This window comes from Chlamydotis macqueenii, chromosome Z (assembly GCF_036417535.1).
Source record: "Chlamydotis macqueenii isolate bChlMac1 chromosome Z, bChlMac1.mat, whole genome shotgun sequence".
NCBI lineage: Eukaryota > Metazoa > Chordata > Aves > Otidiformes > Otididae > Chlamydotis > Chlamydotis macqueenii.
Window position 1 is genome coordinate 72,515,038 of NC_141593.1, and position 27,333 is coordinate 72,542,370.

At 40.5% G+C, this 27,333-nt stretch overlaps 1 protein-coding gene across 5 annotated transcripts in view; it reads right to left on the minus strand.

Moving 5' to 3' along the window:
• The window catches only part of DGKQ (diacylglycerol kinase theta), a 101,107-nt gene that overhangs the window by 9,458 nt on the left and 64,316 nt on the right, over positions 1-27,333 (minus strand). For 2 of the 5 annotated variants that reach the window (XM_086770275.1, XM_086770278.1), the window contains exons 11-22: positions 25,428-25,485; positions 24,171-24,232; positions 23,762-23,912; positions 22,871-22,909; positions 21,095-21,210; positions 13,508-13,659; positions 11,949-12,097; positions 11,175-11,356; positions 9,113-9,213; positions 3,732-3,878; positions 2,012-2,123; positions 42-194 (exon numbers count right to left, since the gene is read on the minus strand). In XM_086770275.1, coding sequence (XP_086626401.1) covers positions 42-194; positions 2,012-2,123; positions 3,732-3,878; positions 9,113-9,213; positions 11,175-11,356; positions 11,949-12,097; positions 13,508-13,659; positions 21,095-21,210; positions 22,871-22,909; positions 23,762-23,912; positions 24,171-24,232; positions 25,428-25,485 — 1,422 coding nt within the window. The remainder of the gene's footprint in view (positions 1-41; positions 195-2,011; positions 2,124-3,731; positions 3,879-9,112; positions 9,214-11,174; positions 11,357-11,948; positions 12,098-13,507; positions 13,660-21,094; positions 21,211-22,870; positions 22,910-23,761; positions 23,913-24,170; positions 24,233-25,427; positions 25,486-27,333) is intronic. The other 3 variants (XM_086770276.1, XM_086770279.1, XM_086770277.1) reach the window with 3 other exon arrangements.

The window sequence follows — 27,333 nt, forward strand, 5'->3', positions numbered from 1 at the left end:
GAAATAAAGTCAACTTGCTAAGACAAACCTACAGCCAGTACCTTTGGTCCTGCAGCAGAAATAATAATCTGGCCAGGGGCTTGAATCCAGGGCTCTCCGTCAACTTGAACTGGAATTGGCTTTAGGAGTGTTACACGAAAATATGAGCCTTGAGCTATGCGGATTCCTGATCGAAAACCTCCTTGGACTTGACCCTGTTAGGAATAAAAGCCAGGATATCAGTTACCCCAATAAACAAGAAGCACAAGTATTAGCTGCACTTAAACTGGGTGGACAGAATTTTATTCTCACCTGAGATTTATGTTTCAAGTAAAAGAACTGCTTAGGCAAAACCTGCATAGGATGCCTTTACTGACACAGTATCAATTATTTAAATTAGTGCATGAAGAAGAACGCAGATACCCCTGCAAGATGCCGGAGGGAACATAACTTACACAGTGAAGTCATTTGTACACTCAAGTTGGCCAAGGAGCATGCACTTACAAACGTCTTGTTTGCTCTTACTTCTCCCCTCCACAATGTAGTAAGCACATTTTCAAAACACCTAACTATACACAAAGACTTTGGCACATAGAAACTCAGAAGTCTAAAAACACTTTATCAAACACGGAGAGAGAATTTTGCCAAACTCAACTCCATATACATATATATAAACACACACACACTCAACGAGATATACATATACTCAATTACAACTAAGGGTGGAGTGATAAGTGTAAAAAGTGAAGCAAAGTGAACTTTGCTGCTACACATTCTCATGGGGAATGTCTACACACACCAAATATGGAGGTAAAAACCTTAACAGAAGATTACAAAACCAGAGCACGGGTTTGTTAACATTTATATTCCAAAGCAACGAGTACAATCCTTGTTGCTTCCAACTTGACAAAAATTTTAAGGATCTCTACCAAACCACTTCTACTGGAATGCTTTGTATTTGTCTTCCTTAAAAGATCTAAATTACAAAACTATAAAGTTGGCCAACACCAAAAATTGAGCTGCATGAACAATTTTAAGCACCCACCTTTCCACTTTTTGTGGTTGTATGCATTACTTGTCTCTAGCTACCTGACCACATATACTTTTTCAATAGCAGATTTCTTAAGATAGTGAAAGAAATATGAAGAAAAGACAAAAATAATACGCCATTCCACAGGACTGCATTGCTAATAGCAAGCCATTGTAAAAATATGTAATACATGCAAGAATTAAAGTTGCACAAATTGACTCATAATATTCTTTGCAGAGCTGGCATACCATCTGCTTCACGAAGCATCTGGATCAAGAGCATCTGATTCTCAGAGACAGGAAAGCCTGTGGTAGGTAATTATAAAGCCACCTGTCTAGGAGGAATCTCTGCTCTGATTGTTATGAGGTGGGACAAGATATTTTGCAAATACACTAAGTGAAAAGTGGGCATCTTTGTGATATTAAAGTAAAATCTTGTTTTCATTTCATGAACTGTTTGATTTTGACACTACGATACCTGTTATGCACTCCATAATACATATATATATATATTTGCATTTCACATATATGTATACATGTATGTTTCTAGCCTTGGTTCAAAGCCTGCTTAAGTCATGAAGCATTTCCCCACACACTTCTAACAAGTTCTCCACACTCCCATTACTTCTTCTTATCCAACCATTGGTTTCTTCAGTTTCCATTCCATCTGTTGTGGTCTGGCCCCTAAAGGTGGGGCTTCAGGGAAAGCCAATAAAGAGGCAATGAGAGGGCCCTGCAGTCCATATCAGCTGCAGCTAAACTCCCAGCATCTGAACGCTTTGTTCACAGACAGTTGATGCTGACCACGAGCTCCGTTTATGGTCTAGCCATTTCTGCATGACACAACGAGTACTTAAATAAATGATGGTATAACCTTAACACAGATGCATACATTTCAGGACTCTACGCTTGCAATGTGCTGTTTGTTACAAAAAAAAACAACCCCAAAAAACAGTCTGAGAAAATGTATGTTTCCTCTGTTCTTACTGGGATGCCAGCTTACCATGTGAACGACACCAGTCACACCAACAACTTCCAGCAGGCCATCATCGATGCGTGGTTTCTCAAAGCGGTTGTCACTCTCAGACCCCCAAAGATCGGCTCCGGACCCCCAGCTGTGTAGAGAGCACACCACAGTGACGGCCTGTGGACCTGCCGTCTGCCATGCAGCACCCTGCCTGGTACCGTGCCAGGGGTGGCTGGTTCACCAGACTTCACAAGCAAGACACTCTGCTCCCCACCAGCTGGAGGACACAACACAGCTTTCCTGCACTGTAAAAGCAGGAAATGTTTTCCTAAAATTTGGAAGACTTCTGACCAGATCTTTTAGGAGTGAAAGGAGTGCAGTAAGTAGTTTCCATTTGAAAGAAAAAGAGTAGGTATGAAGAACATAACTCCCAAGAGTGTTAGTTTGCTGAGAAATACAAGCTACAGCTACACTAACCCTTAACTTCCAAGAGTTCAGAACTTAACACAGAACTTACTGATCATGAAAATATACAGAGGCTGCTGAAGAGAAACTACAGCTAAAACAAGTACCAAGTTTTTATTCTTGTACCTGGCCAAACTCACTTAAGCAGGTATTCCTGCGCTTCAGTCCTCTGAAATGCTTCTGACAGTTTAACACCATGTTGCTTTTTGTGCAGTATTGACCCTCCTTACTAAAACTACTCACTTGTTTCACTGCATTGACTGCTCAGTACTAATCATGATCGTTTCTTCTCCACAGTTCTCATGTGCCATGTATACTAGTGTGTATGTGCATGTGCACATACATGTGTGAACATGTAAATATATATAGTCAAATAAAGAGTTGAAACATTTTCAGACTAAAATGGAAAGAGATACAGGTAGTTTAAGACAACACTGTCCTTGGAAAAAAGCAGTATGGCAGCACTAATTACCTGCTGGTTTTGTGCAAACAAAAAACCCGCCTCTACCGACAGCACACCTAAGGAAGCCAGATTTCCTGCAGGTTTGCCTTTGGTTCTTCCACAGCAGTAACTCTAGCTCCCTGCAGGTGTCACGGCAGCCCCTACAACCCCACAAAAGGTACCTGAACTATGGGTTTTCCACAGCTACCCAGATAGCATGAATGACTCCACATATACTGACCAGCTGGCTGTAGGATCTGGACAGTGCTTGACAGTTGAATCCTGGCTGGCCTTCACTGAAGGTGTCTAGCATGCCAGAAAGTATGTGCAAATTGATCGTCTTTGATCCTTCTACAAGTCATGGTGAAATCTAATGGACTGTTCAAACACTTTGGGGGAGGAGGGAAATGGCAGTGGACAGAAGCCACAGGCCTACAACCATGCCTAAAAGGTCATGTTTTACGGGAAAACTACTCCAAAATAAATCTGAAGACCTTTGGTGAGGAAATAGTTCCAGATTCCTATTAGGACACAGAAGAAATAGCACATCTATGGAGGTTTGCACTGGGAAAACAAGATAGTACCACCTGTACGTGGACTCAGATTGTGAATTTCAAAGGATAAGAAAAATGGTATCCAGATGGTAATAAGAGCTAGCTTCTTAGGCACAGTTGCAAAGCCAGCAAGTCAGGGAACAAAAAAAAAGAATACCCAGTAACAACCATCTATTAATCTAGACCATTTAACATCTTATCTAACCATTTGACACTTGATGCTCATATACCAAGCAGCATTTCCACACATACAGCCAGACATGCAGTCACACAAGATCCTTCCTCTCCTTTTTACCTGGGTATATTAATAAAAATGAGTCCTTCTATACTTGGCAACTCCACTTCGTGCTGGTCCACTTGAAGCTTTATGTCTTTGTGAAGATTTCTGGTATGACTGATCTTCTGCAGGCCAACTTTCACATAAACTCCTTTGTTGTGAAACCTAGGAGCAGACAAGCATCCTGTTACTAAAAGGTAAGGCACAGCACAGCACTCTTCCTCGTACATATACCAGTATTGTCCTCTAGCAGGTAAGTTTAAAGAGTTTTTCAATTAAAACCCTCTCCAAATTCTTCAGCTTTACTGCATAAACAAAGCATAAGCCATGAGCTGCTACTTTATATATCTCTTACTTAAGGGATTATTTGTGCCGTTGAGGCATGTAGAGATCTGTGAAATTTTAATACGGAAAAATCATCCCTTCTTAAAGTGTTGCCTGAATGCAATGCCTCTTTGAAATGCAAACCTGGGCTAGAAAATTGTATTTCAAATTAAGACCTAGGGGTCTTCATGAAACATTTTAGATTGTTTTCTCATTGAATGACAAAATAATTAAGGCACAAAAACCTTTGTGAGTCTTTGCTTTACATATTGCTAATTAATTTGAAATATACTCAGCTGTAGAAACTTAAAACACCCTTAGCAATGTTAACCTGTGACAGTGCTCTAACATCTCTAATTTTAGAGTAAAAAAAGATGAGGAAGATTTTATGGCATCCCCAGAAATGTCAAAATATTTTAAGAATAACATAAACAAATGTCAGTTAAACACACACAGTATTTTCCTCTATGATGGAAACCTTTGCATACATGGCCTTCAGGGCAATCTTAAAATAAAAAGCATAAATTTCCATGATTTGACCCTACTAGTACATGAGTGTCATTGGAATTCAACACTGCAAAATCTCTCTAGCATTATGTTTAAATGTTGTAGACAGTCAAGTGGAGGAGACAGCCAGTTTAGCATGTGGGTTACAGTCAACTCTTCAGACAGAGGCTGTTTAGTTCTTCTAAATTATTACGTTGGGAATGATTAGTCCTACATGCTAACAGTTTTAAACAGCACTGAATTAAAGGTATCTGATATAACACCATTTAACATATGCTTAACATATCCCTCTTCTGTAGACAAGACAATAAGATGTATCTATGCTAAGACAGGTTTTGTCTAAGTTGTATACAGCTGAAAAACAACAGAATATCGACAGGAAACACAATACTTTAAATACCTCCAAGAAGTATTAATTTTTGTTGCATGAAGAAGGAAGCCTGCAGAAACTGAAAGAACACGACACAGCGCCAGAACTGCAGAGACATTCCTGAAGGACATGACTTCTAAGCAACACTGATGGACCACTGAGGTCCACAAGATCCAGAGACACTGGATATAGCACCCCGTGAGGCACAACAAAGGTTAAATCTGTCAGAGATTAAATTCTATGACTCCACTCTTGCATTCCATTTATGTATCTTATTAGGACATTGAGAACAAATAAGAATGAACAAGCTGATTTCTGTAACATTACCACGTCAATTCCTACCCAATGGTTTTGAAGGCGAGTGAAAGATTTTATGATTAAAATGGTGGCCTCAGCTTGGAAGGGTGATCTTTGCACATCCACTGCTAGAGAGAATCACCACCCTTCTTTGCACATCTACATGTGGGTCATGATTCGGAGAGAAGGTGCCAGGAAGTTGTCAGCCCACTGCTAGCAGTAGCCAGTAACATACTAGCTTGCCACTTGAGTAGAAAGGATAAGCATCTTCTAAACCAAACCCTTTGTTAGATACATTTTGCAGATAGTAGTTTCACCACAGTTAATTAGCATGGCAGGAAGGAGGACATTGTCCGTGGAGCAGTCTCCAACACCTTGTACGTGCTGAAGGAAATCAAAGTTTGTATTAAGTGAGACCCACATTGCCGTCACTGCTGTAAATGACACTAACGGGGATAGGAGAGGAAGGCAGGGCGTTATATGCAGCTCAGCCATCCCCATGGAGCCAGAGACTCCTTGCATCAGCTCAGCTGCAACACGTGCATCATTACATCATCCCAGAACTATTTGGAAGGCTCTCTAGAGTACAGATATGGAAGTAACATCGTACTGCTCAGATAAGTTTCCTGTCATCCAACACTGCTCAGGAATCACCCTTTGGTTTGCTCTTCTACAAAAGATGCACTATAGGTATAGCCAACATTCACACACTGCTTGATGCCCCACTGGCTACACCCATAAAGCTATATACACCCTTCCTGAGGGACATTCAGAAGGTTGGACTGATTCTTCAGTTTAGCTAATTGAACCTCTCAGAATAGATAAAGCTAAAAGATGATCCTATATGAGTTTAATGGATCATGAAAGTAAACAATTTTTTTAAAAGTATTGCAATCCTATATTTATCTTTGACAGAGCAAACTGAAAAACACCCTTTACTCTTAAAAAAGTCCCATGAACAAGTCTCCGCAGACTCAAGGAGACACCACAGCACCAGCTTACACTGTTAGTTTAATCACCTCTGTGGTTGTTGCCCCAGCGGCAAGTGCCTCTGGTGGCCAGAGGAAGCAAGACCATCGGTAAGTGCTTCCCAAGCCTTCATGAAAACAAAATGAAGCAGCCACTCCTCAACAGTCATGAAGAAGCAAACTGAGCTGATGCAGAAAGCCAGACTTTTCAGAGCTCTTACCAACTACTGCACACCTAGAAGGGCAGGTTTAGGGAACTCTTAATAAAAGGGGATGGAAAAGAAATCTGTGCGCCAAGCCTTTTTAAATGAAGTGCAATTCCCCTAACAAACAGCTAGGTAACATCTCTCAGATGCAAACCTCTCAGAATTGCAGCGCATAGCATGGAAAGCTATCAAGTGAAACAAAATGACCACCTTTTATCCCGTCTTGCAATTCAATAAGCCCACCACTGGGTGGGAAACCACCACTGCAAAAGCTAAGAGCTCTGACCAATAATTAGCAGCCGTTTCAGTGCTTTTATTAGGGTGATCTTACTGGCTGGGAAAGAACTTTACTACGTTCAGATGCAGAGGACCCAAGATGGAAAAACTGAGTTAGCCAGTAGCCGTTGTAGCATTTTAAAACCCGCAACTGATAAATCAAACAACCAATACCTTCAAACCTTTCCCCCACCAAGAGAGAGAACTGTTCTGTATCTTTGTAAAACAATTCTAAACGTGCATTAAATCATGCAGAGTATTATCCCTGCCTAACCTTACATCCAGGACACTGCCTACCACAGCAGTCTCCTGACAATATTGGATGGCACAAACAAGATGTGGTCTCTTCTGTGACAGGCAACCCTAAAGACTGCTCCAGAATCCCAGAGGAATGGGGGAATGAAGGCAGATGCCTCAATCCTTAAGTTTTACACTGTGAAAAAAACTCACATAGCTTGGCACTCAACAATGTAAAAACCATCACTGCCACCACATAGGCTATTTCCATGTGCCCTATGATGCAAGTTCACCACTAAATTCCCTGTAGGGAAGTCATCACTGCACTGTGAGCTCCTAGTCAAATGTAAGGAGTTCTGAGCATGTAAAGAGACTCTACAGCGTGAGGCCAGAGAGCACACAGCTTTCCAGACATTTACCAGCTTAAGGTCTCGATTCAGAAGCGCACTCAAGCCCGTTCCTCTTCCAAGGATTACCTGCAATTTCTTTTGCCGCAATGTGAAACTTCCTGTTCTGCACACAAGTTCCCGTGCCAGCAGCTCTTGTATCTGGCATTGAGTAGCCACCCTCCTTAGTTAATTTACTGAAAATAATTTTTTACAATGCTAATACCTTGCTAGCAAGAGCTTGCACTTGCTTATGCTGGGAAAGGGTAAAGCCAGCAATTTTAACAATCATCGTCACAGGCAGTGACAGGCAACAATCATGGCTCAGCACTGTTAGCCTGCACAAGCTGTTTGTCTCCTGCGAAACTGTACCTCAGTATCAATTTATTATTTCATGTTTCTATTCTAGATCTTCAATCACAGAAATATGTAGCCCTTCAGATTTACAAAAGAAAAAAAAAAATCCTCTTCTTTCCCACATGCCCTTCAAGATGCCCACATGCTTACACAGTGTCCAAATACACATGTAAAAAGGTGTGCAAGAATGGTACCAAGTCATCACTCACTGCACTGCAGGTGCTGCACATCATTAACTCACTGAGATAAAAATTCCATAGAGAAAAAGCACACAGGGCAACAAAGTTAAAGTATAATCCTTAAATACAGTGGCAATAAGGAAACAGCACATCTTTTAAAGTACCGCAGCTTTGCGAAGTCAGAGTAGTAAATTTTAAAGGAAGAATGACCATAACTCTTACATTATATTACAATTATATTAATTGCACAAGTAAATCTAGAACAGTTTTATACACTAGAACAGCTATATGCAAACTTATTATCCAATTTTACTACTCATGATGTTTTTAATCCAGTGGATTGAAAATGCAAACCACTGTCTAAGAGTAACTTATGTACCACAAACAATACCTTGTATTACTCCATTTTAAAGAAAAAAAAACAAAACATGAGCAACACCTGTAAGGATAGAGAGAACACTCCAAGATAGGAGAGATTACACATCATTACAGTCACTTCTGGTCAGAGAATATTTTTAGTGGTTAGGATTTGGATGCTGCGTAGTTGTAACTGGCTGTAGCTCTCTCTGGCAACTGAGAGCAAATTCAGAGGACGTTTACTCACAAACATATGGGAAAGCAGACAAAAAGTTTCTACAAGGAACTACTGATTAATAACACAAATGTGATTATTTTTTCCTCATCCGTTTCAGTGATTATGGGAAGAAGAAAAAGTACTGTTATTGACTGATCTGCATGCCAGAAAGGCAGAAGATCTCTCTCCACACCTTTTCAATCACAGTTTCACTTGAGGTACAGAGATCTTTTTTTCATCCTTATTTCCAGCACGCAGATGCTACCACAGCACTAAGCAAGGGTGGAAAAGGTACAAAGAAGTTCTGAACAATGTGTTTATTGCTCGTGTAGCAGCACTGCCCTCCCTCCTGCTAAATGCTTTGAATAAGAGAGATTTCCACTACCTCAAAATTTAATTCAACTCAGTATTGCAGGTACTGGCACATAAGTATGATGAATAACAATGAGAAAGCTTCCAAACACTGCTTTGGTGTTCTCTTTTGGTAAAGGAAAGGGAGGGGGCAGGGGAAGAGAAAGAAAAAAAAAGAAAACCAAACAAAACCCCTGAATTCTGTGTCTATGAGTTCCTGGCTAACTTAATTCCTCCCTGTGCCAGCTCGGCCTCAAGCAATATTTTTGTGGATATCTGTAGTATTTCAAGATTATCAGCCATAGTCTAAGTTGGAAGTTATGCAATCCCACAGTTTGCCCTTCACCCCTAGTCTCCCCAGGATTACCTGCTATTAAATTTCCCTGGTTCTTCTTCTCTAGCGTGATGAAAGTCCAAGCTCAACTCTGCATCAATGCCAAGACCACAGTAATTGTTCATCTGTACAATCTGACAAAAAAAAATTTGTATTATTTCCTCCTTACGTTAATAAATGAAGAGGTTCCAAAATTTTTCAACAAAAGCAAGCTTTGCAGATGATCCTTCCAAGTCACTTGCATGTTGACAGATTCTGGAAAACATTTTCCAGAAACACTGCACTAAAAATAAAGCTGTACAGAAAATTGTTGACATGTGTAGTCATTATTTCCAAAGTATTAGAAACTTCAAAATTTAATCTTAATTGCAAGTAACAAATATAATAAGGCAGAAATAAAAACAAATGCAGAAATAAAACTAACCCAACTTCTCAAAGTGATTCTATGCAATAACTACACAAGTTGCTAAACATATTTTTGACATCAACCATGATTTTATCATGACATCTCTGGGAAGATCTCTTCCTTACTTTGGAAGGTGACCAGCTTAAACCAGACTAGTGAAGAACTTAACTTCACCTACTCACCTGCATTTCAAGTAGCTCCCTATATGCCAGTCTCAAGTTTCTACAGATTCACAGAGAAATGGCAATTAATTCTTCCTTTGCAAGCCAGTTCATTCCCTCAAGTTACTAATCTAGTCACTGACTCTCTCACCCTTCACCTTTAAAAAGCAGATTAGGCACTCAGGGCAAATCCAGCTCTGGAGCCCCCAACATAAGAAGGATGTGGACTTGCTGGAGCGAGTCCAGAGGAGGCCAGGAAGATGATCAGAGGGCTGGAGCACCTCTCTTGTGAGGGCAGGCTGAGAGAGTTGGGGCTGTTCAGCCTGGAGGGTGAAGGCTCCAGGGAGACCTTAGAATGGCCTTCCCATTCTTAAAGGGGGCCTACAGGAAAGGTGGGGACAGACTTTTCAGTAGGGCCTATAGTGCTAGGGCAAGGGGTAATGGTTTTAAAATTTAAAATGGGAGGTAGATTTACTCTAGACATAAGGAAGAAGTTCTTCACAATGAGGGTAGTGAAACACTGGCACAGGTTGACGAGAGAGGTGGTGGATGCCCCATCCCTAGAAACATCCAAGGCCAGGTTGGATGAGGCTCTGAGCAACCAGATCTGGTTGGAGATGTCCCTGCTTCTTGCAGGGGGGCTGGATAAGATGGCCTTTAAAAGGTCCCTTCCAACCCAAACCATTCTATGATTCTATGAAATCAACCCCTGTCTCCACAAAGTGAAAAATAGCTGCAATCTGAGCAACCTGAATACTCCAGCTGACACATAATGCCTAGGATGTTCCAGTGACTGGACTAAAACCTTAGACAATTGCTAGCATTATTAGAATTTCCTACTTTCTTTTTGCCACCTTCATGTCCAATCTCTTTGTTTTGTCAGAAAGTAAACAAAACCAGGATTCACAGAAAACTCTGAAGTCACCATCTACAACCATCATTTTAATTTTCCTAAACAGAAACCAGTAATATGAACCAAGGGATAGGGAATTTCACTCCAAAAAAACCAGACACCAAAACGGAACAGATGCCACATATACAGACATGTAATGACAGTAAGCTGACAGAAGGATTTGCTTCCTGTATATGCTAGCAAGTCATAGTCATTTTAAAACTGTTCAAGAAAATATCAGAGTACTTTTTTGGGGAGATGGGGTGTTTTTTGGTTGAGACTCCAGTTTCCCTACTGTTCTGGAAAGTGTTTGGTGTTCCTTTAAAAAGCTTTTCTTATTTCAGAAATAAAGTTATTTACAACTGAAGCAAATAGGAATGCCATTGTCACTTAATGCTCTATCAAATACTTTTTGCTGAACAGCTATGAAGTGTATTCTGCAGCCAACCGATCGTACCACAACTGAAGGACTAGATCCAGACGTACGCTGTATTCACTAAGGAATAGCTCAGTAGGGCCCAAGCTCAAAGACAGGCGAGAAATAAAAGATTAAACTATGTTAGTATCTATCATCTTTGTGATTTTCACTAGGAACAACAGTTCCTAAGAATCAAACTCAAACGGTGCTCAGCTTACCTTTGGAGGCTCAGATTCCACAACGCCATTCTCTGTACCTTCTGCTGGCTCCTCTGCATCCAAAAGGATAGTCCAGCGATCCATAAGGACATCGTCTGCCTCATCCACGGAAACCAAGATCGAGTAGGGGTCCTCCCCACTGTAGCCAGCTCCCCAGCGCAAGACCCTCCCTAAGTCATTACCTGGGCAACAATGAAGAACCCCAAAATATGACTCCATTTCATAAGTTAGCTAAAAGCAGCAAAAAGTGCATCAGTCCTGTTCTAAAAATCAAATCACATTAAGGCACTCAAGAGAAGTCACAGAAGTAGTTACATTGGACTCAAAAGCTAACAGGTAGAAAAAAATATCTAAGAGTTGTGCTTGCACCTGTGCTTAGTATCACATACAGATACCCTGTGTCATCTGAAAAGTATTCACAAAAAGTAATAGAAAAACTTGCTATGGAGTTGAGAAGTCAGAAAGCTGCTGAGTTCACTGGTTTACAGCAAGAGCTAATGCTCCTCTAGTTGCTGAGGGAGAACATTTTGCCCTCTCCAACTCCTGCCCACTCAGATACACCCACACCAACACCCCTGCTGCTCGATTTTCCTTCAGAAAGCATGACTGACATTTCCTTGAAAAGCTGATATTGCATTTGCTCTCCAGCACTGGCTAGAACCCAGTCATAGCATCTCTACTGCAAAACTGAGTTGTTTGTCAAATGGATAAATGAAGATAAAACTTCTGGAGGACTCTGGCCCTCGGAAGAACAGTGCTTGCTGTGATTCTCACCTGTTCCTAAAGGTAAGATCGCAACTGAGGGCTCTGAGCACACCAGCTTGTGCCTGATTTCCTCCAGCGCACCAAGGACCCAGCCAACAGTGCCGTCCCCTCCGCACACCAGCACTCGGAAGGAAGGGACTTTAGAGAACGTGTGAAACCTCCATTGAAAAACAGTGCAAAGGGGAAAAGAAATGTTACAATGCAGTACAGGAAAAGCAAGGCCTCGTAACGTGCTATTTCAGATAACACATTATTACTGGATTTTTTCCCCTCCCTTCACCGTCAGTTTCAGGACCAACTTCAACAAAGTGAATGGAAAAACAGGAACTTTCAGATAAAGCTGTTTAAAAAGAATCAAAACCACATTCTTCTAAGATTCTTCACAGCCAGAGTTAAATTGTTAATCAATTCCTTTTTCACCAAACACACAGAGATCTAACTATTCATAATTTCAATGTGAACATCTATTATACTAAATCCTAGTGGAGATGTTGATTAAAGGCAGGGTTTTTTTCACTTAGTCAAAGGACTTATACTACATTTTCTTCTTCATAGTACTGTTTTCCTGGTCACTCCTACCTGTTGTGGCTCTTCCTCCTATATACTGAGATATCCTGCAAAGGAATTTTTATTTCCCATTGCACAAGGAGCAATGAACAAGTGGAAGCATTTTACCATAAAGCTACAGTGAGATTCCATAGGCAAAACAAAATACATGAATTACTGAAGTTGCAGCTTGAACTGCATGAGAAAAACAACCGAATTATACAGTTTTGACAAAAAAAAAAAGATATATAGTTTGTGCACCTTGGTTTTCTTACTTCCTGCATAAGCTGTGTTTCTCCCACAAAAGCTTTTGTTTTGAAGAGCTTGCCATGACAGTCCTTTGTTAAAGCAGTGCTGAAGGAATGAGGCTACTCTGAGTAGGCTACAACCATCACTTGCAGTTTTATGAAGATGGTAACAAAGTGGTGTTGATTAAATCAAGTAATCTGTTCCTGCCTCCCTACAAGCACATTACGTTCTGTTCCTTGTATTTAGAAATGTTGCAGCTGTGATCAGGCAGGCCCTGTTAATTCTGCAATTGTGGCCAAGGTTCAAGAGTCAAGACAGAAAATTTTATTACACTTTCCTGTTAGTTCCCATGAAACAGCAGAAAAAATAAAAGTAAAAATGAGCCCTCGTCAGGCAATGTGACATTTCTCTTTCCATCCCCATTTGATTATAAAATCTTTTTATTTTTAGTAATTATTAAATCTGTGTTATTGTAAAGTGCATATGACTTTCCCAGGACTGGACTCTCTTAGACTTGACACAAGCATATATATAAGGAACTACTCATTTCTTTAGAGAACTGCAAAATTGAAGTCTGTTTTCACTGTGAGAACTAGTCAGAAGGAGTGATCCACTGCTCTGGTCTTTAGGCATAGAACAGAAGCAATTTAGATTTAGCCCCCCTTCACTAAACAAAACCAGAACATTAACAAGTCAATCTGATCCACTTAAAAAAAAAAAAAAACCAAACAAAACAACATAAGTTAAAAAAATAAAAAAATATTATGATTTACCCAGGCAGTGGGCCACCATTGGTAAGTTCAAAGACCTGATGTGGGTTTAGCAGCTTTCTAAAACTGTACAGCAGATCCCGACCTTTCAAACCACCGCTTTTGGGATTCACAAATACAAGAAGTGGGCAGCAGTTCTGGGGTATCTTGGAAGCCTGAAAGAAGACAAGAAAAAGGATTAGCCAAAACCATGACGAGGCAGGAAAATTACTACTGCATCTCAGAAGTATTTCCTGATGTTCCCTTGATGCTCAGTAGAAAAAAATCCAGGTTTGATAAGTAAAAAGATTCAATGTCCAGAGAATGGACAGGTTCACTGCTGATCTTGTTTTTCTGGTAACTGAAGCTTCCTTAACCCACTCCAACTACACAGTTGAGCCTAATGTTAAAAACAAAGGCACTGTAAGTAGTTCTTCCTACACATTTTCAGTAAATAGTCTATGCCAAACAATAGCGTGAGGGATAAGGTACCTTCCAGAAACATGTACAACCCAAACACTTCCTTTGCAAAGAAAGAACTTCTCCCCAAAACAAATGAAACACTTGTCGTAAGTTCTGTGGTCATCTTAGAACACACGTTAATTTACAAGGACAAAACATTTCAAAATGAAGGTGTCTGGGGCAGACACTGGCATGCTCCTCCCCACGAAATAAGAGGTCGAAAATTTCTATTTAAATTTTTTTATCAGGAGTATTCAGTGTCAGTATCTGATGATCCTCACACCTCTACTGAAGCTGTTGCTGAAAGGGCTCTCAAAGCACAGCCGTGCTGCGAGGGAGCCTGGTATCTGTCCAGAAACCACTCCAAAGGAAACCACTACACGTGGCAGAGGAGGGATTTCCTGGGGGTACTCCACAGACTGCACGAGAACGGCACCTGCATCCTCACAGGAGGTCAAAACTTCCAGCCACCTGAACCTCCTCCTTGGGACTGGTTTTCAGCCAGCCAGCCCATAAACCATTCTGCAAAATGACTCGTAAATGGTTCTAGAAAGATGAGAATATGTCAACAAACCTTTCATCCATCCTGTCTCAGGGCTTTGGGGCAGGTACAGGCCTGAAAAGTCCACTGGGCATTTCAACAAATGTGCTTCAAACCAGAAACGTCTGCCACAGTCCCTAAGTGGTGGTAATTTGTATTTACAAATTGGACAGCATTCAGGGAACAGCAATTTGTCACGCAGCTGACAGGATGAATTCAGGGAACAGAACAGTGCTAAAAATAAGTCAATTTAGACAAGAATGATTCAGGGGGCAGCGAGACAGCAGCATGATCGCAGCATGCAAACATGCAGAGAGATACCAACAGCTACGGAGGGCAGGAGACAGCACCCAGAGAGCCGTTGGCTGTTGTCTATGAGCGACCACCACAGAGTGTGAACCAAGACAAAGAATGGAGAAACCTCAACAAATTAATAACTTTGTGGAGAAGCAAACTGGAGTCTGATGTTGAGACACCCCAGACCATCACCTACCTGTGAAGTTATTTGGATGCTTAAAAAAACATTGTTTGAGGCTTCCCAGTATTTGAGATATGTTCTCAAATTTTGCTTTCCTAACTGAGCTGGGTGCTAATCCTCTGCAAGTCACACCCTGCCAGATGTGTCAAGATACCGCAAACACATAAAAATCCTTCTCCTCTGTGTCTACCTGCTCTCTGCCATCCAGCATGAATTGCAGGCACAAACAGAAAACACACCGGGAAGAGGAACACTAAGCAGGTAAGAAGGTTGGTGGAGCAGGCACACACTTCTCCTCTTGCCCCTTCCTCCCTCACCCTTTAGATTCCATCAGAGACGTTCAGTGTGAAAACACGTATGCTTTCTCAAAAAAAAAAAAAACAAACCAAAAAACCAAAACCGAACTTGTCAAGCAAGGGCTATTTGGACTGACAAAGGGCCAGAAAAGCCTCAAACTTTTGTTTTACTGGAAAGGTCTCACTGTTGGCAAAACAACTAGGTTGGGAAGACAAAAGTGGCAAAGCTGACCACACAGCTTTTTCCAGAGGAACGACCAACCTTCATGCTCTGCTGGGATGACTGCTAGGTCTAAACACCTCTTGCCTCCATACTCAGGTTTTACTGAAAAAGCAGAAGCAATTATTCCAAGTGTGTCCAACACTGTTAAGCACATAGAAAGAATATAGCCAGCAAAGGAAGTCTAAGGAAAACAATACATGCCACTGTCACAAAAAGGAAGGACTTCTTGAGCTGTAAGGTCAGCAGCTCAAAGATCAACACATCCGAACAAGAGAAGTGGATTTCCTCCCCTCAAGCCATCACAGGCATTAATAAAAATAGTAAGCAGAGCTCTGGGTTTTCCAGAAGTAAAGCCCTTCTCATTACTCCATCAGTTCCCGCACCATCATCTGCCATACCCCATTACGAATGGCCCTTTGAAAATCCCACAAGCAACGAAGGCAGAGCAGCTCTGAAAGGAAATGCCACATCCCATGGTGTAACAGGTCAAGCTGTTCCCTTCCTGCATTCCTTGTTCCAGCTTCTACTCTACCCTACCTTCCCACCTGTCCGCTTCCCACTTCTTCCTCTTCAAAACTTTTTTACTACCTAAATGTCAACTCCAGTCATTTCAACTTTCTGAACAATAGAGGCTATCTGGAATCTCAGCCTTGGTCCAACCCCCAGAAACTTGTGAGGTTTAAAAAAGGCGGGGAAGGGGATAGTAGGAAGAAAAAAATTTCATTTCTGTAGATCAAAGTAAACAAAAACTTTTTTAAAAAACAGTGAGAGAAAAGAAACTGGACTAACATTCAAGTCAAATAAGTCCCTTACTTGAATGTGGACAAGAACATTTGATTACCTTCTCTTCCTAAGGAAATAATTTTCTAAAAATACTGGATTTGAACATTTAGAAGTGACATGTTGAACACATGTTTTTAATTACTTGCCTTTATAGGCAAGTTCTAACACACTGGGTTTAAAATCAAGTAACTAAAATAATTCATAAGAAACTTCAGGGAATCGCAATGATTTTTGAGATGTGGTAAGCTCCAAGGCATTCAAAAGCACAGCTGTGTTTTGGAAAGTCGTCTGAGATCTTACCCAAATATTGTTGCAAATATGTATTTACAGTTTCTAGAAAACTACCATCAAAATTTCCCAATTGTCAAATGTCAGTATTGTACATCAAAAAAAATGTGAAACATTTATCCTGGATGCCACTAAGACTCACGAACAGGCCAGAGGTCACAAAATATAATAGAATCACAGATTGGCTTGGGTTGTAAATTACCTCTAAAGGCCATCTGGTCCAACCTCCCTGCAAGGAGCAGGGACATCTCCAACCAGATCGGGTTGCTCAGAGCCCTGTCCAACCTGACCTTGAGTGTTTCCAGGGATGGGGCATCCACCACCTCTCTGGGCAACCTGTGCCAACATAACCCCTCACTGTAAAAAATTTCTTCCTTATGTCCAGTCTGAATCTCCCCTCTTTTAGTTTAAAATCATTACTCCTCATCCTTTCACAACAGGCCCTGCTAAAGAGTTTCTCCCCGTCTTTCCTGTAGGCCCCCTTGAGGTACTGGAAGACCTCTATAAGGTCTCTCTGGAGCCTCCTCTTCTCCAGGCTGAACAGCCCCAACTCTCTCAGCCTGTCCTCATAGGAGAGGTGCTCCAGCCCTCTCATCATCTTCCTGGCCTCCTCTGGACTTGCTCAAACAGGTCCATGTCCTTCTTATGTTGGGGGCTCCAGAACTGGACACAGTACTCCAGGTGGGGTCTCACCAGGGCAGAGAGGGGGAGAATCACCTCCCTCGACCTGCTGGCCACGCTCCTCTTAATGCAGCCCAGGATGCGGTTGGCCTTCTGGGCTGCAAGGGCGCATTGCCAGCTCATGTTGAGCTTCTCATCCACCAGCACTCCCAAGTCCTTCTCCTCAGGGCTGCTCTCAATCCATTCCCTGCCCAGCCTGTATTTGTGCCTGGGATTGCCCTGACCCATGTGCAGGACCTTGCACTTGGCCTGGTGGAACTTTATGAGGTTCTCACAGGCCCACCTCTCCAGCCTGTCAAGGTCCCTCTGGATGGCATCCCTTCCCTCCAGCGTGTTGACGGCACCACACAGCTTGGTGTCGTTGGCAAACTTGCTGAGGGTGCACTCTATCCCACTGTCCATGTTGCTGACAAAGATGTTGAACACAGTTGGTCCCAACACCAATCCCTGAGGAACACCACTCATCACCAGTATATGTGGTATCTGTATATAGGGTAAATTGAGCAGTCATACCACACAAAACCATCTTTGTTTAAGCATCTTCTAATGTAAATCCCTAACTATAGCTATTTAGGACTAAACGCACCTGTGCAGAATTAACAGAAGTATTCTAGAAAGTGCTTAGCCTTACAGTTAACTTGCTTCCCATCATCACTCTTCATTACACTTAAAGGAGTAAGAAACACTGCTAAATCCCTAAAGACTAGTTTCTAAGAAAAGAATTACTTTTCAGTAGGGGTTAAAAACTCTATGACAGTTTGTACATCAGAGCAGCGCTGCTGCATCGCTTTCTGAAAAGCACAGGCTCCATTACAATTACAGCCATAAGGATAGCACTCTTATGCTGCAGAATTTTTTCAAATCCCTTAATAAAGCCCCAGTGGGGATGTACGAATGAGTTTGTTACTGGGCAGAACGGGATGTGTGACTCACAGCCTGAGGACTCCCTTCCCCCTTTAGCCCTGGCTTCAGCCTGAGGAGTGAAATCTGCAGAGGGGTTTTGTGTTGGCTGGCCTTCAGGAAGGGATTTATTGCTTGTTTCTCAGAGATAGCTGAAGGAGGCCGTGTGATTTAGACACTCTGACAGTCGCTGTGAATCACTTCATTTGTCAGGATTGGCACAACGCAGCTTCAGGCTGGGGCAAGGTATTTATTATCCACCCTAATCCTCTTTCTGTGGAGTGTACTGTGTCATCACATCTGATGATGGAGCAGAACAAGGCGTTCTGTGCCACAGGCCTGCCAGCATGACAACCACAGTACATCTTCCAGGGTGGCAGGCTCTCTCCAGGAACTGCAGATATCTCTGACAAGTAAAATTCAGCACTGGCAAGCAGGCTGTCTGCAGCATCTCCCATGTGTAAGGACTCAGGACAACCCAAGCACAAACCTCCTCCACCCTGGCCAGAAAGGAGTAAATTCCTCTGGTGAGGAATGATGTGCAAGATGTCTCAACGTAACTGGAGCAGCAGCTGGGTCAATGCAGTAGGAGCTTGAACCTTTTCTTTACTTTTTTCGGGAAATGCAGCAGTGGAAGAAGGGTGGAAAGTAACTTTTCATGGTAATTTAGCTAAGAGGCTAATTAAACTATCACACTTTCAAGTCGAACACATTTGTGTGAAGAATTAATGGATTGAATGAAATGGGAAGTTTCACCCATTTGGGAAACTCCCACACCTGCTTATACTACTCTTAAATAATCTAAATACAGTTAGAACATCAGAGGGCACTCCACTGATAAGTGGCATTACTGATAAAGCCACAAAAACTTGTCACCTTTGTGCATATATCGGCCACGTACAACTCTCTGCTGATATCCTTATCTGCCAGTACTACAAAAGGAGTTCTGGTAAATTAGCTTTAATTCAAAGATCCAGCCCTGCCATGACTTTTACCTTGACGTCCTACCAAGGAGGGATATCAAACTGCCCCTGCAGGTCCTTACACACAGCAGCTACGCAGCTTTTTAAGAGACTGTATTTTTTTATGCTTCAATGAAAAGAGTATTTTCATTTATTTTAATATTGTGAAATGAAAATTGATTAATTTGTTAAAGGCCTGAGATAATGAAACAGCAGAACAGTTCAACACATCTGATCACACTGATTGCTTGACTTTCTAATAAGCAGTTAGTGCAAACTGGTTCTACAATCAAACTTTTCAGTAATGATAATAAGAGGATTAATTGCTTCTGGCAGACCTGCCCATGCTAGACTAGAACTGGGCCTCCTCCTTAGGAGGTATAACAGCCACAAAGTAAGTGAATCTCACCTGAGGAAAACAAAGGATCAGCAACCTGCTAACCACCAATTTACTTCTGTGCTTTTATCACCATCTAAGAAGGGCTGTTTTGTTTTGGTTTGTTTGTTTAAGTCCCAATGTGGAAAAATCATTCATGAACCTAAACACTGTGGCCTTTGTTCTACCACCCATTCTCCTTCTGAGACTACACATTGGCTCTTCATTCCCACTTTCTTTGGATTTCACCCATAACAGGAATGTCAAACACAGTATAAATTGAATATTGTGCTCAATTCCTGTATAAGCATTTCCTGGTGCTGTATTTAAGTGGTCACATATATAAAGAATAAACAAAGGCTAATAGTATGAGAGGATAAAAGGTAATCTAGGTTGGAAAGTACCTCTGGAAGTCATTTAGTCCAGTTGCTACTCAAAGCAGGGTCAACAATCACTCAAGTTTACTTTGGGTAATCAGTGAACGGCGTAAGGTGGGTGGCCAAAGCACATATGAACAACACTTGAGATATTATTTAGATTAACTCTTGGCTCCTTTCAGTGAAATAACCAAATATAAAACATACACATTATTAAATGGAAATAAAAATGGATGTGTATATGTACAGCCCCTCTCTCCTCCTTAGGTATTAGGAATTAATCCCTAACAGTCCCCTGAACTGGAGTTTCTAAAAAATATCTTGCATCAGATAACAGCACTATCTGTATTTTCCTGGCATCAAGAAGTTAACTGCAAACATATCTAGTGTCAGGAAATCAGATGCATGTAATCAACAGAATGGAGCATGTTCAACTTCACACACCATGCATGAAATCTTCACTTCACTTACCATAATGCAACTCCAGAAAGACAGTAACTGCAAGACACACAACAGCTCAGCCAAAAGCCACAGGCTTTGGACAGAATTTAAATCATCCCGGTTAAAAATCACTTTCCTCAGGGAACCATTTCCCTCTTTTGACTCTGAATCTGCTTTGGTAACATGAAACCTATTATTAAACCAACTGATTAATAGGAAAGTGATTTGTAACCATAAATAATAATAAATCAGAATCAAGCCTGAATTTGTGAAAGGACTCTTGCACTAAGTCTTTCAAAAGACTCTTTTCCTCTGAAATCCACAATGCAGCATTTAAACAAGGTCCAACTACCTCTGCTACAGAATGCGGGAAATGAAGATACTGTAAAATGTGAAGATTGCAGTAGTACTTCACCTCACGGTTAGTGAGAAAATACATTTAGTCCCCAAAACAAAGTTGCTGTAAGACATGTCAGCTAAACCTAAAGCCCCACCTAACGTCTTGATCATTGAAAGAAATAAAAAGGAAAAAAAAATTGGTTTTCTCCCCTTTATAGTTGTATAGTTATGCAGTTGTACAGTTATTCCTGAGAACTCAGTGGACAAGTGACAACTCACAGAAGTGTATCATATACGTGAAGTACAGGCTCTCAAGTACTTTTTTGTCATCAAACTACTTACAGAAACTCACTGTAAGGCTTTTTTTTTAATAAAATGTATTTTCATTTACATCTAGCAGAAAAAGTCTTAAGGTAGTTGTTTTAATTTCAAAGACATATTTTAAATTCAAACCCATCTCTTACCACAACTTCAGGAATCACCACGGCATTCAGAGGCTTGTCATTGACAGTCGTATCTTTAACTAGCATATATATTCTTTCAGCTTCAGAAAAACATGAAATTTCGAGTACAATAGCACCTGTAAAGAGGCATCATAACTATTTTTTACATTTTCTGTTACTACTAGAAAATAAGTATCATCATATGACAGCAAAAGTTTACTGAGTTTAGTCAGGACGTTATTTAGTAAAAGTTACTCTGCAACACTTGTGGTTGTTCGTTATAAGTGAATTGGGCTGTTTGATTTTTTTAAGCCTTCCTTCATAACCTCAAACACAAGCCAGATTTCTGTTAAAGCAAAGCAGTTTGAGGACAAGAAGAAATGCAGCACAGAACTGATGCATACTTGGAAGACCTCCTCTGGTCTTCAGAAGTATGGCCTATTTGCATACTCTTCATCATAACTAAACAGGCTGTTCTCATGAAAAAGTGACAAAGGTATCACATTTCATTTTGTATCTCATTACTAAAAATCCAGTAGTTCTGTTCACTGATAGTATCTCAGTAAGAATTATTACAAGCAAAGAGTTGGTTTGGGAATCAATTTAAGATGTCTGCTTAGGAACTGTATGGGAAGCTGGGGAAGAAGGGAAGACAAAAAGGAAGAATAAAAGAAAATAAAATACTGACAAGTTAGTTTAAAGTAAGATACTTAGCAAGGACAAAAACAGGCAGGACAAGATCAAAGTGTGTAACAGACAGCATGTGAAAGGTAAACTGGTAACACAATCTGGCTGTAACCAAAAGTGAGAGTTGGGAAGTTATCAGAAATACAAAAAAACTCAGTAAGTGAACTAACACAAAGAATAATAAAAATCACATACAAGACGAAACATCTACAAAACACATACAGGTAAATGAAGCTGTGACAAGAGAAGAGTATCACAAAAACAACTATTCTCCATTGACAAATAGGAAAAGGAGAAGGCACATCTGAAAGCTTTACGGTTTTCCTGATGAGAAGTCAGTATTAACTAGCCATGTGGAGACAGCAAATACACAGAGGAAGCATACATCCATCTTCAAAATCACACTACAGAAAGATTCATTCAGTGGTCATGTGTAAGTTAAACCTGCCAAAGGACGTGAGACATCTCAGATATGGACACTTAAATATACAAAATATAAATTCCAGACGTATTAAGTTTTAAGATCTCCACCTGACCACTGCAGTAAAGCTGCACAGAGCCACTGCTGCTCTGGCTCTCAGAAGCCTCATGGCTTCTCTGACCTTGCTGAAATAAAATTTGTACATCAAAAGCAAAGCAATAGCTCAAAAGATGAATGCAGAGATAAGTATATTGATTTTCTTCAGACTTCCAGCCACTGAACTCCTACGTAACATCGTGCTAGGAAATAGTGATGGTGAAAAAAATCACATCAAGTTCAAAAGCAGTACCAAATTTTAGTATTTTAGAAGTCAAAATAAAGAGAGAGCATTTGAAGGTATTCTAACAGTTCAGTGGTGTTAGACAACTCAGTTGAAGTGCAACTTCAAATCTTATTTTTATGATGAAATATTACCACTTTCTGGTATACAAGGCACAAAGCCAAACTTTAAATTTTTTTTAATAAGGTAACACTAATCCACCACTCTTCATAAATACGTGTTAAATTTTATCTGAAGGGGTTTTTGCTTATGCAATAAGACTAACATACTCTGAGCTTAAAGTCTCTAGTATTAGGCTGCAGTTTTGAAAATAGACATTGTTTGCAAGACTAAAAATCTTAATGCTTACCTTGTGCTTGATAAACATGACTCACAGATACTACATTTGCTGCAAAGGGTAAAAATATAAACACATAAAACCTTGGGTACATTTAGAGTAAATATTTAAAATATTTTTTAAAGTTACATAAATATAATATAAATAAATATTAAAAGTTATACAAATATAGGGAGAACCTCCAGCTAACACTTTCCCTCTCCTAAGTTTACTTTGCAAGTTAAAAAAGCTAAACTGATTTTCATAAAAGGTGACTATGAATTCTTTCTGGCATTTAAAGTTTAATTCCTCTTGAAGTTACATGAGAGATTGGGAAAAATGCTTCGTTTCCTGAAATAAAAAGCATGATGCATTCCTGACACCGTTTATAGAACACATTGGTTGAAAGAGTATTATGAAAAATCAATTAAAATTCTTTGAAAAATAAAAATAAACTCTTTTCACTGAGTGCTTGTCCATACGTGGGTGCACAGACTGCTCATACTTTTCTGTGATCAGGCACAGAGCTCATGAATAACATGGAGGACAGCCCATGCAAAAAATGTCAGCGGTTAATAAAGGCAAAGAACATTCACGCACAGCAAATTAAACTGCACTGCCATAATTTGAATGATACAAGGAATGTACAGTTCAATTCTAAAAACTGACGCTTTTTCACTAAAAAAATTGTGTGGTCACATGTAACTCAAGTAATGTAATAATAATTCTGTGAATAATGAGATGTTACATCTCTCATGCAACCATGAACATGTTAAAATTAATTAAAAAGACCCCTGGAAGAGTCCAAGGCAAACTGATTTTTCAAATAAGGTCCAAAAACATTAAGAAAAAAAAATAAAAAGGAGCAATAGATGCTACTACATTTTATTCTGTACAGGTGAATATATTTCAAAATATACTTACTTTTGATAGCTAATTCATCCTTGAGAATATTTGTGTATTCTTCACGGGAAAGCTGAGGTGGAAGGCCACCAACAAATAAATTTACTCGTACAACGGATTTACTGTTTTCCATAATGTAAAATCTTGTTTGATTCATCTGACGTATTGAAGTCTACCAAAATAAATAAAAATAAATGATGTGACATTTGGCAAAAAGATACTGTAAAACAAAATCCCAAATAGTTATGAACTTAGCAATCAAGTCCTCTACGCCTAGAGAATACCACGAACAGAAACAAACTTCAGTTCAAACCCTTGGCTCCTTTACAGATGAGCCTGCTGCCGGGGTAACTGATTACTCACTTTTTCAGGAAGAAAGGGAACTCCCCATTTGCTATAAAAACCAATCATATTTCTTTTTCAGATTTACCTTTCTTATGTCCTTGAGTCTGTTAAGAATCAGCTCCTGATTGTCCAGTACCATGCGCTGAACTAGAGACAGTAAGAATATGAATCATGTTTGAAAGCACTTTAAGTTATTATCAGACTGAGCTAAACAAAAACAATACAAAAAATTTTAGGGAAAATTCACAACTTTGTGTACCACTTTACATTACCACAACATTAACATAAAGGACTATACAGACCTGAGCCACTCATTACTCAACAGAAAAACCATGTAGGTGCTTTGAACAGCCTGATTTTGTTCACAGTTCTTAAACACCACCCTCCTTTAAAAAAAGGCTGAAGGAGCTTGAAGCCACTGAAAAGACAAGCAGTACCTTTGGTAACAAGCTAACTGTTTGACAGAAGACTTTAAAACTACATTCCCTGACAACTTCAGTAATAACCAACCTCTGTATTTTATTAAAATAGTAAAACAATCATAACAACTTCCAGCTAAAATGAGGTTGTAAATGCTGCTTTAAAACAAGAGCACCAGAAACCAACCAGGGTAAGACATTTGCGAGGCTCAATAACCTTATAAAACAACTTACTGATAACGCTCACAAAGAAAGCAAAGTATCAGTCTAGTATTTGAACTACAAAGATATTTACTTGGGTGTGGCCAGGGCATTATCAGACTACTTCTGTGGCTTTATTTATCTCTCCATGCAGCCTTACAAATAATGAACCACAAAGCGATGTGAACTTGGAGAACACCAGCTCAGCTCCTGCAGTATCACAAATCCCTTGAGCAGTGCTAAGACTATACATTTCTGTACTTCATAATGCACACAAATACTCGGACTATCTCAGGACTTGCATTTACTCTTGTTTGAGGGCAGGGGCAAGGGGAAACGGTAGAGAAGGAATGGAGCCAAATGAACTTCACAATTAATCTTTACTAAATAACTGCGGTTAAAAAAAAAAAAAATCATGTCAGTTAAAGGCAGCTCCCCAAAACAGGGCTCTTTGCCAAAGTGTCAACATCCACCAGAAACCACTAATCCACTAATAAACCTTTATGTGATGATGAAGAAAGAGCAGCGAACCACATTCCCACAGGACACACAAGACCAAAAAGAATCAACATCGCTTCTAATTAAGTATCTCAACATGATGGTGAAGTTTCATTTGTGAAGGCATTTATTGTAAAAAATTAACTGTGATTGTGCTAAAAGGAAAAAAAAAAAGCTACAAGAATAGTTACAGATGTGCCTTTGGCCAATGCTCCCTCACTTACCTTGCTTACTGCCCATAAGCACTTCCACCAATTTGAAATTCTGGAGGCACTCCGTCTGCTAAAAGATGAAACATGTAAATGTAGTTTCTGAATTAAATATAATTTTGTGAGATGTTTATGTTAAAGTTATGTTATACACTGCACACACATAGCATGGAAAATTAAACAACTTTAAATCAACCACGATGTTCTTCCCATAACCCACTCCTCCCAAGCCATAATTTTCATTTTACACACATGGCCTCCCACACAGAGTGTCACGCTCCCGTGCCCTCAACTACCTCAACAACCTTGCACCTCCATGGCTAAAAGGCATCTGTAAAGCACAGTTAACTCTACCCCTCTTCAGTGACCAGTAGCTCAACTAGGGTATTTCCTCAGTGTCCTTCCACTGAAAGCATGCAGGACTGGGAATGAGGAGATGGCCTAGGAACCAGGCTGAGCAAAAGCAGGCTGACTAGTCCCAGTCTCCTGGGGCACTCCATCAGCAGTGATGGAACAAAACCCTCTTTACATGTGGCACAGCTTCTTCGCCAAACTATACTGCCAGGGATCACCCGAGTCCCTTGCAAGCAGATGAGAAAAGGTGGCAGAAGCAAGAGCTGAACTATTTACTAAGATTATTGCAACTCTGGAAACATGTGACACTCAGGATTGAGGAAGTCTCTTAATTTTTGGCCTTGAGACTCAGAGGACAAATGATCTTGCTTTACATGTCATGAACTGGGGTGTTAAAAGCCCCAACTGCCTTCATTTGATTTGCCTGAAATTTGTTGAGTGACTTGGAGAGGATCTTCAGCACAGGCAAATTCTGGATGTTAAAAAGAACAGAACAAAACAGACTAGACTATTTCAGTTGGAAATCAATGATCATCTAGTTCAACTGCCTGACTACTTCAGGGCTGATCAAGTTAAAGCATGTTATTAAGGGCATTGTCCAAATGTCTCTTAAACACTGACAGGCATGGGGCATCAGCCATCTCTCTAGGAAGCCTGTGCCAGTGTTTGACCACCCTCTTGTTAAAGAAATGCTTCCTAATGTCAAGTCTGAACCTCCTCTGACACAAGTTGGAACCATTTCCACACATCCTATCACTGGATACCAAGGAGAAGAGCTCAGCACCTCCCTCTCCTCTTCCCCTCCTCAGGAAGCTGTAGAGAGCAATTAGGGTGCCCCTCAGCCTCTGTTTCTCCAAACTGGACAAACCCAGAGTCCTTAGCTGCTCCTCACAGGCTGTTCCTGTAGAGATTATCTGTATGTGCATCTTCATACATTCCCATATGTGCATCTTCATGCAGAAAAAGGAGAAAATCCTTTTAAAAACTATCAATATCAGATAAATTGCAATTGAGCCAAGGAATTACATCTCTTACAACAGCAAACTGGCTTCTCAAATGCAGAGATGTGAAGACCCTTCCCAAACACAGCAGACTATCATCCTCTGTTTGACAGTTGTTTTTGTCAGATGAGATAAGACTTCAGGCAAGGTTTTCCAAGTTTTGTTAAAAGGTCTACAGCCTTGAGGAAAATGACTGAAACCAAATCCTAGAATCATCCTATGGTGCAAAATGAGCTGCATGCAGTACACAGCTGTGTACACCTAGACAGATCTGCAGTTATTACCTACTGCAGACCATTAGCCACATGCACATTCCTATGTACCCTGTAAATAACCACAGAAGCTGGTGGTCGTCCTCTGTGAGCACAGCTATTGCCTGGAGCAGTGGAAATGTACTTATCTACTGGTGTGCTTCAGAAGCCGCAACTGCTGAATGAAACGTGCATGCCATAGCTCCACGCCTCCACAGCTGTGTGTCTGATTGAGAATGCCAGTGCCTTGGCACGCTTGCAAATTCTACTAAAATGTTTCCTAAAAGCCATGTTATCTTGGCACCAATTGTAAGA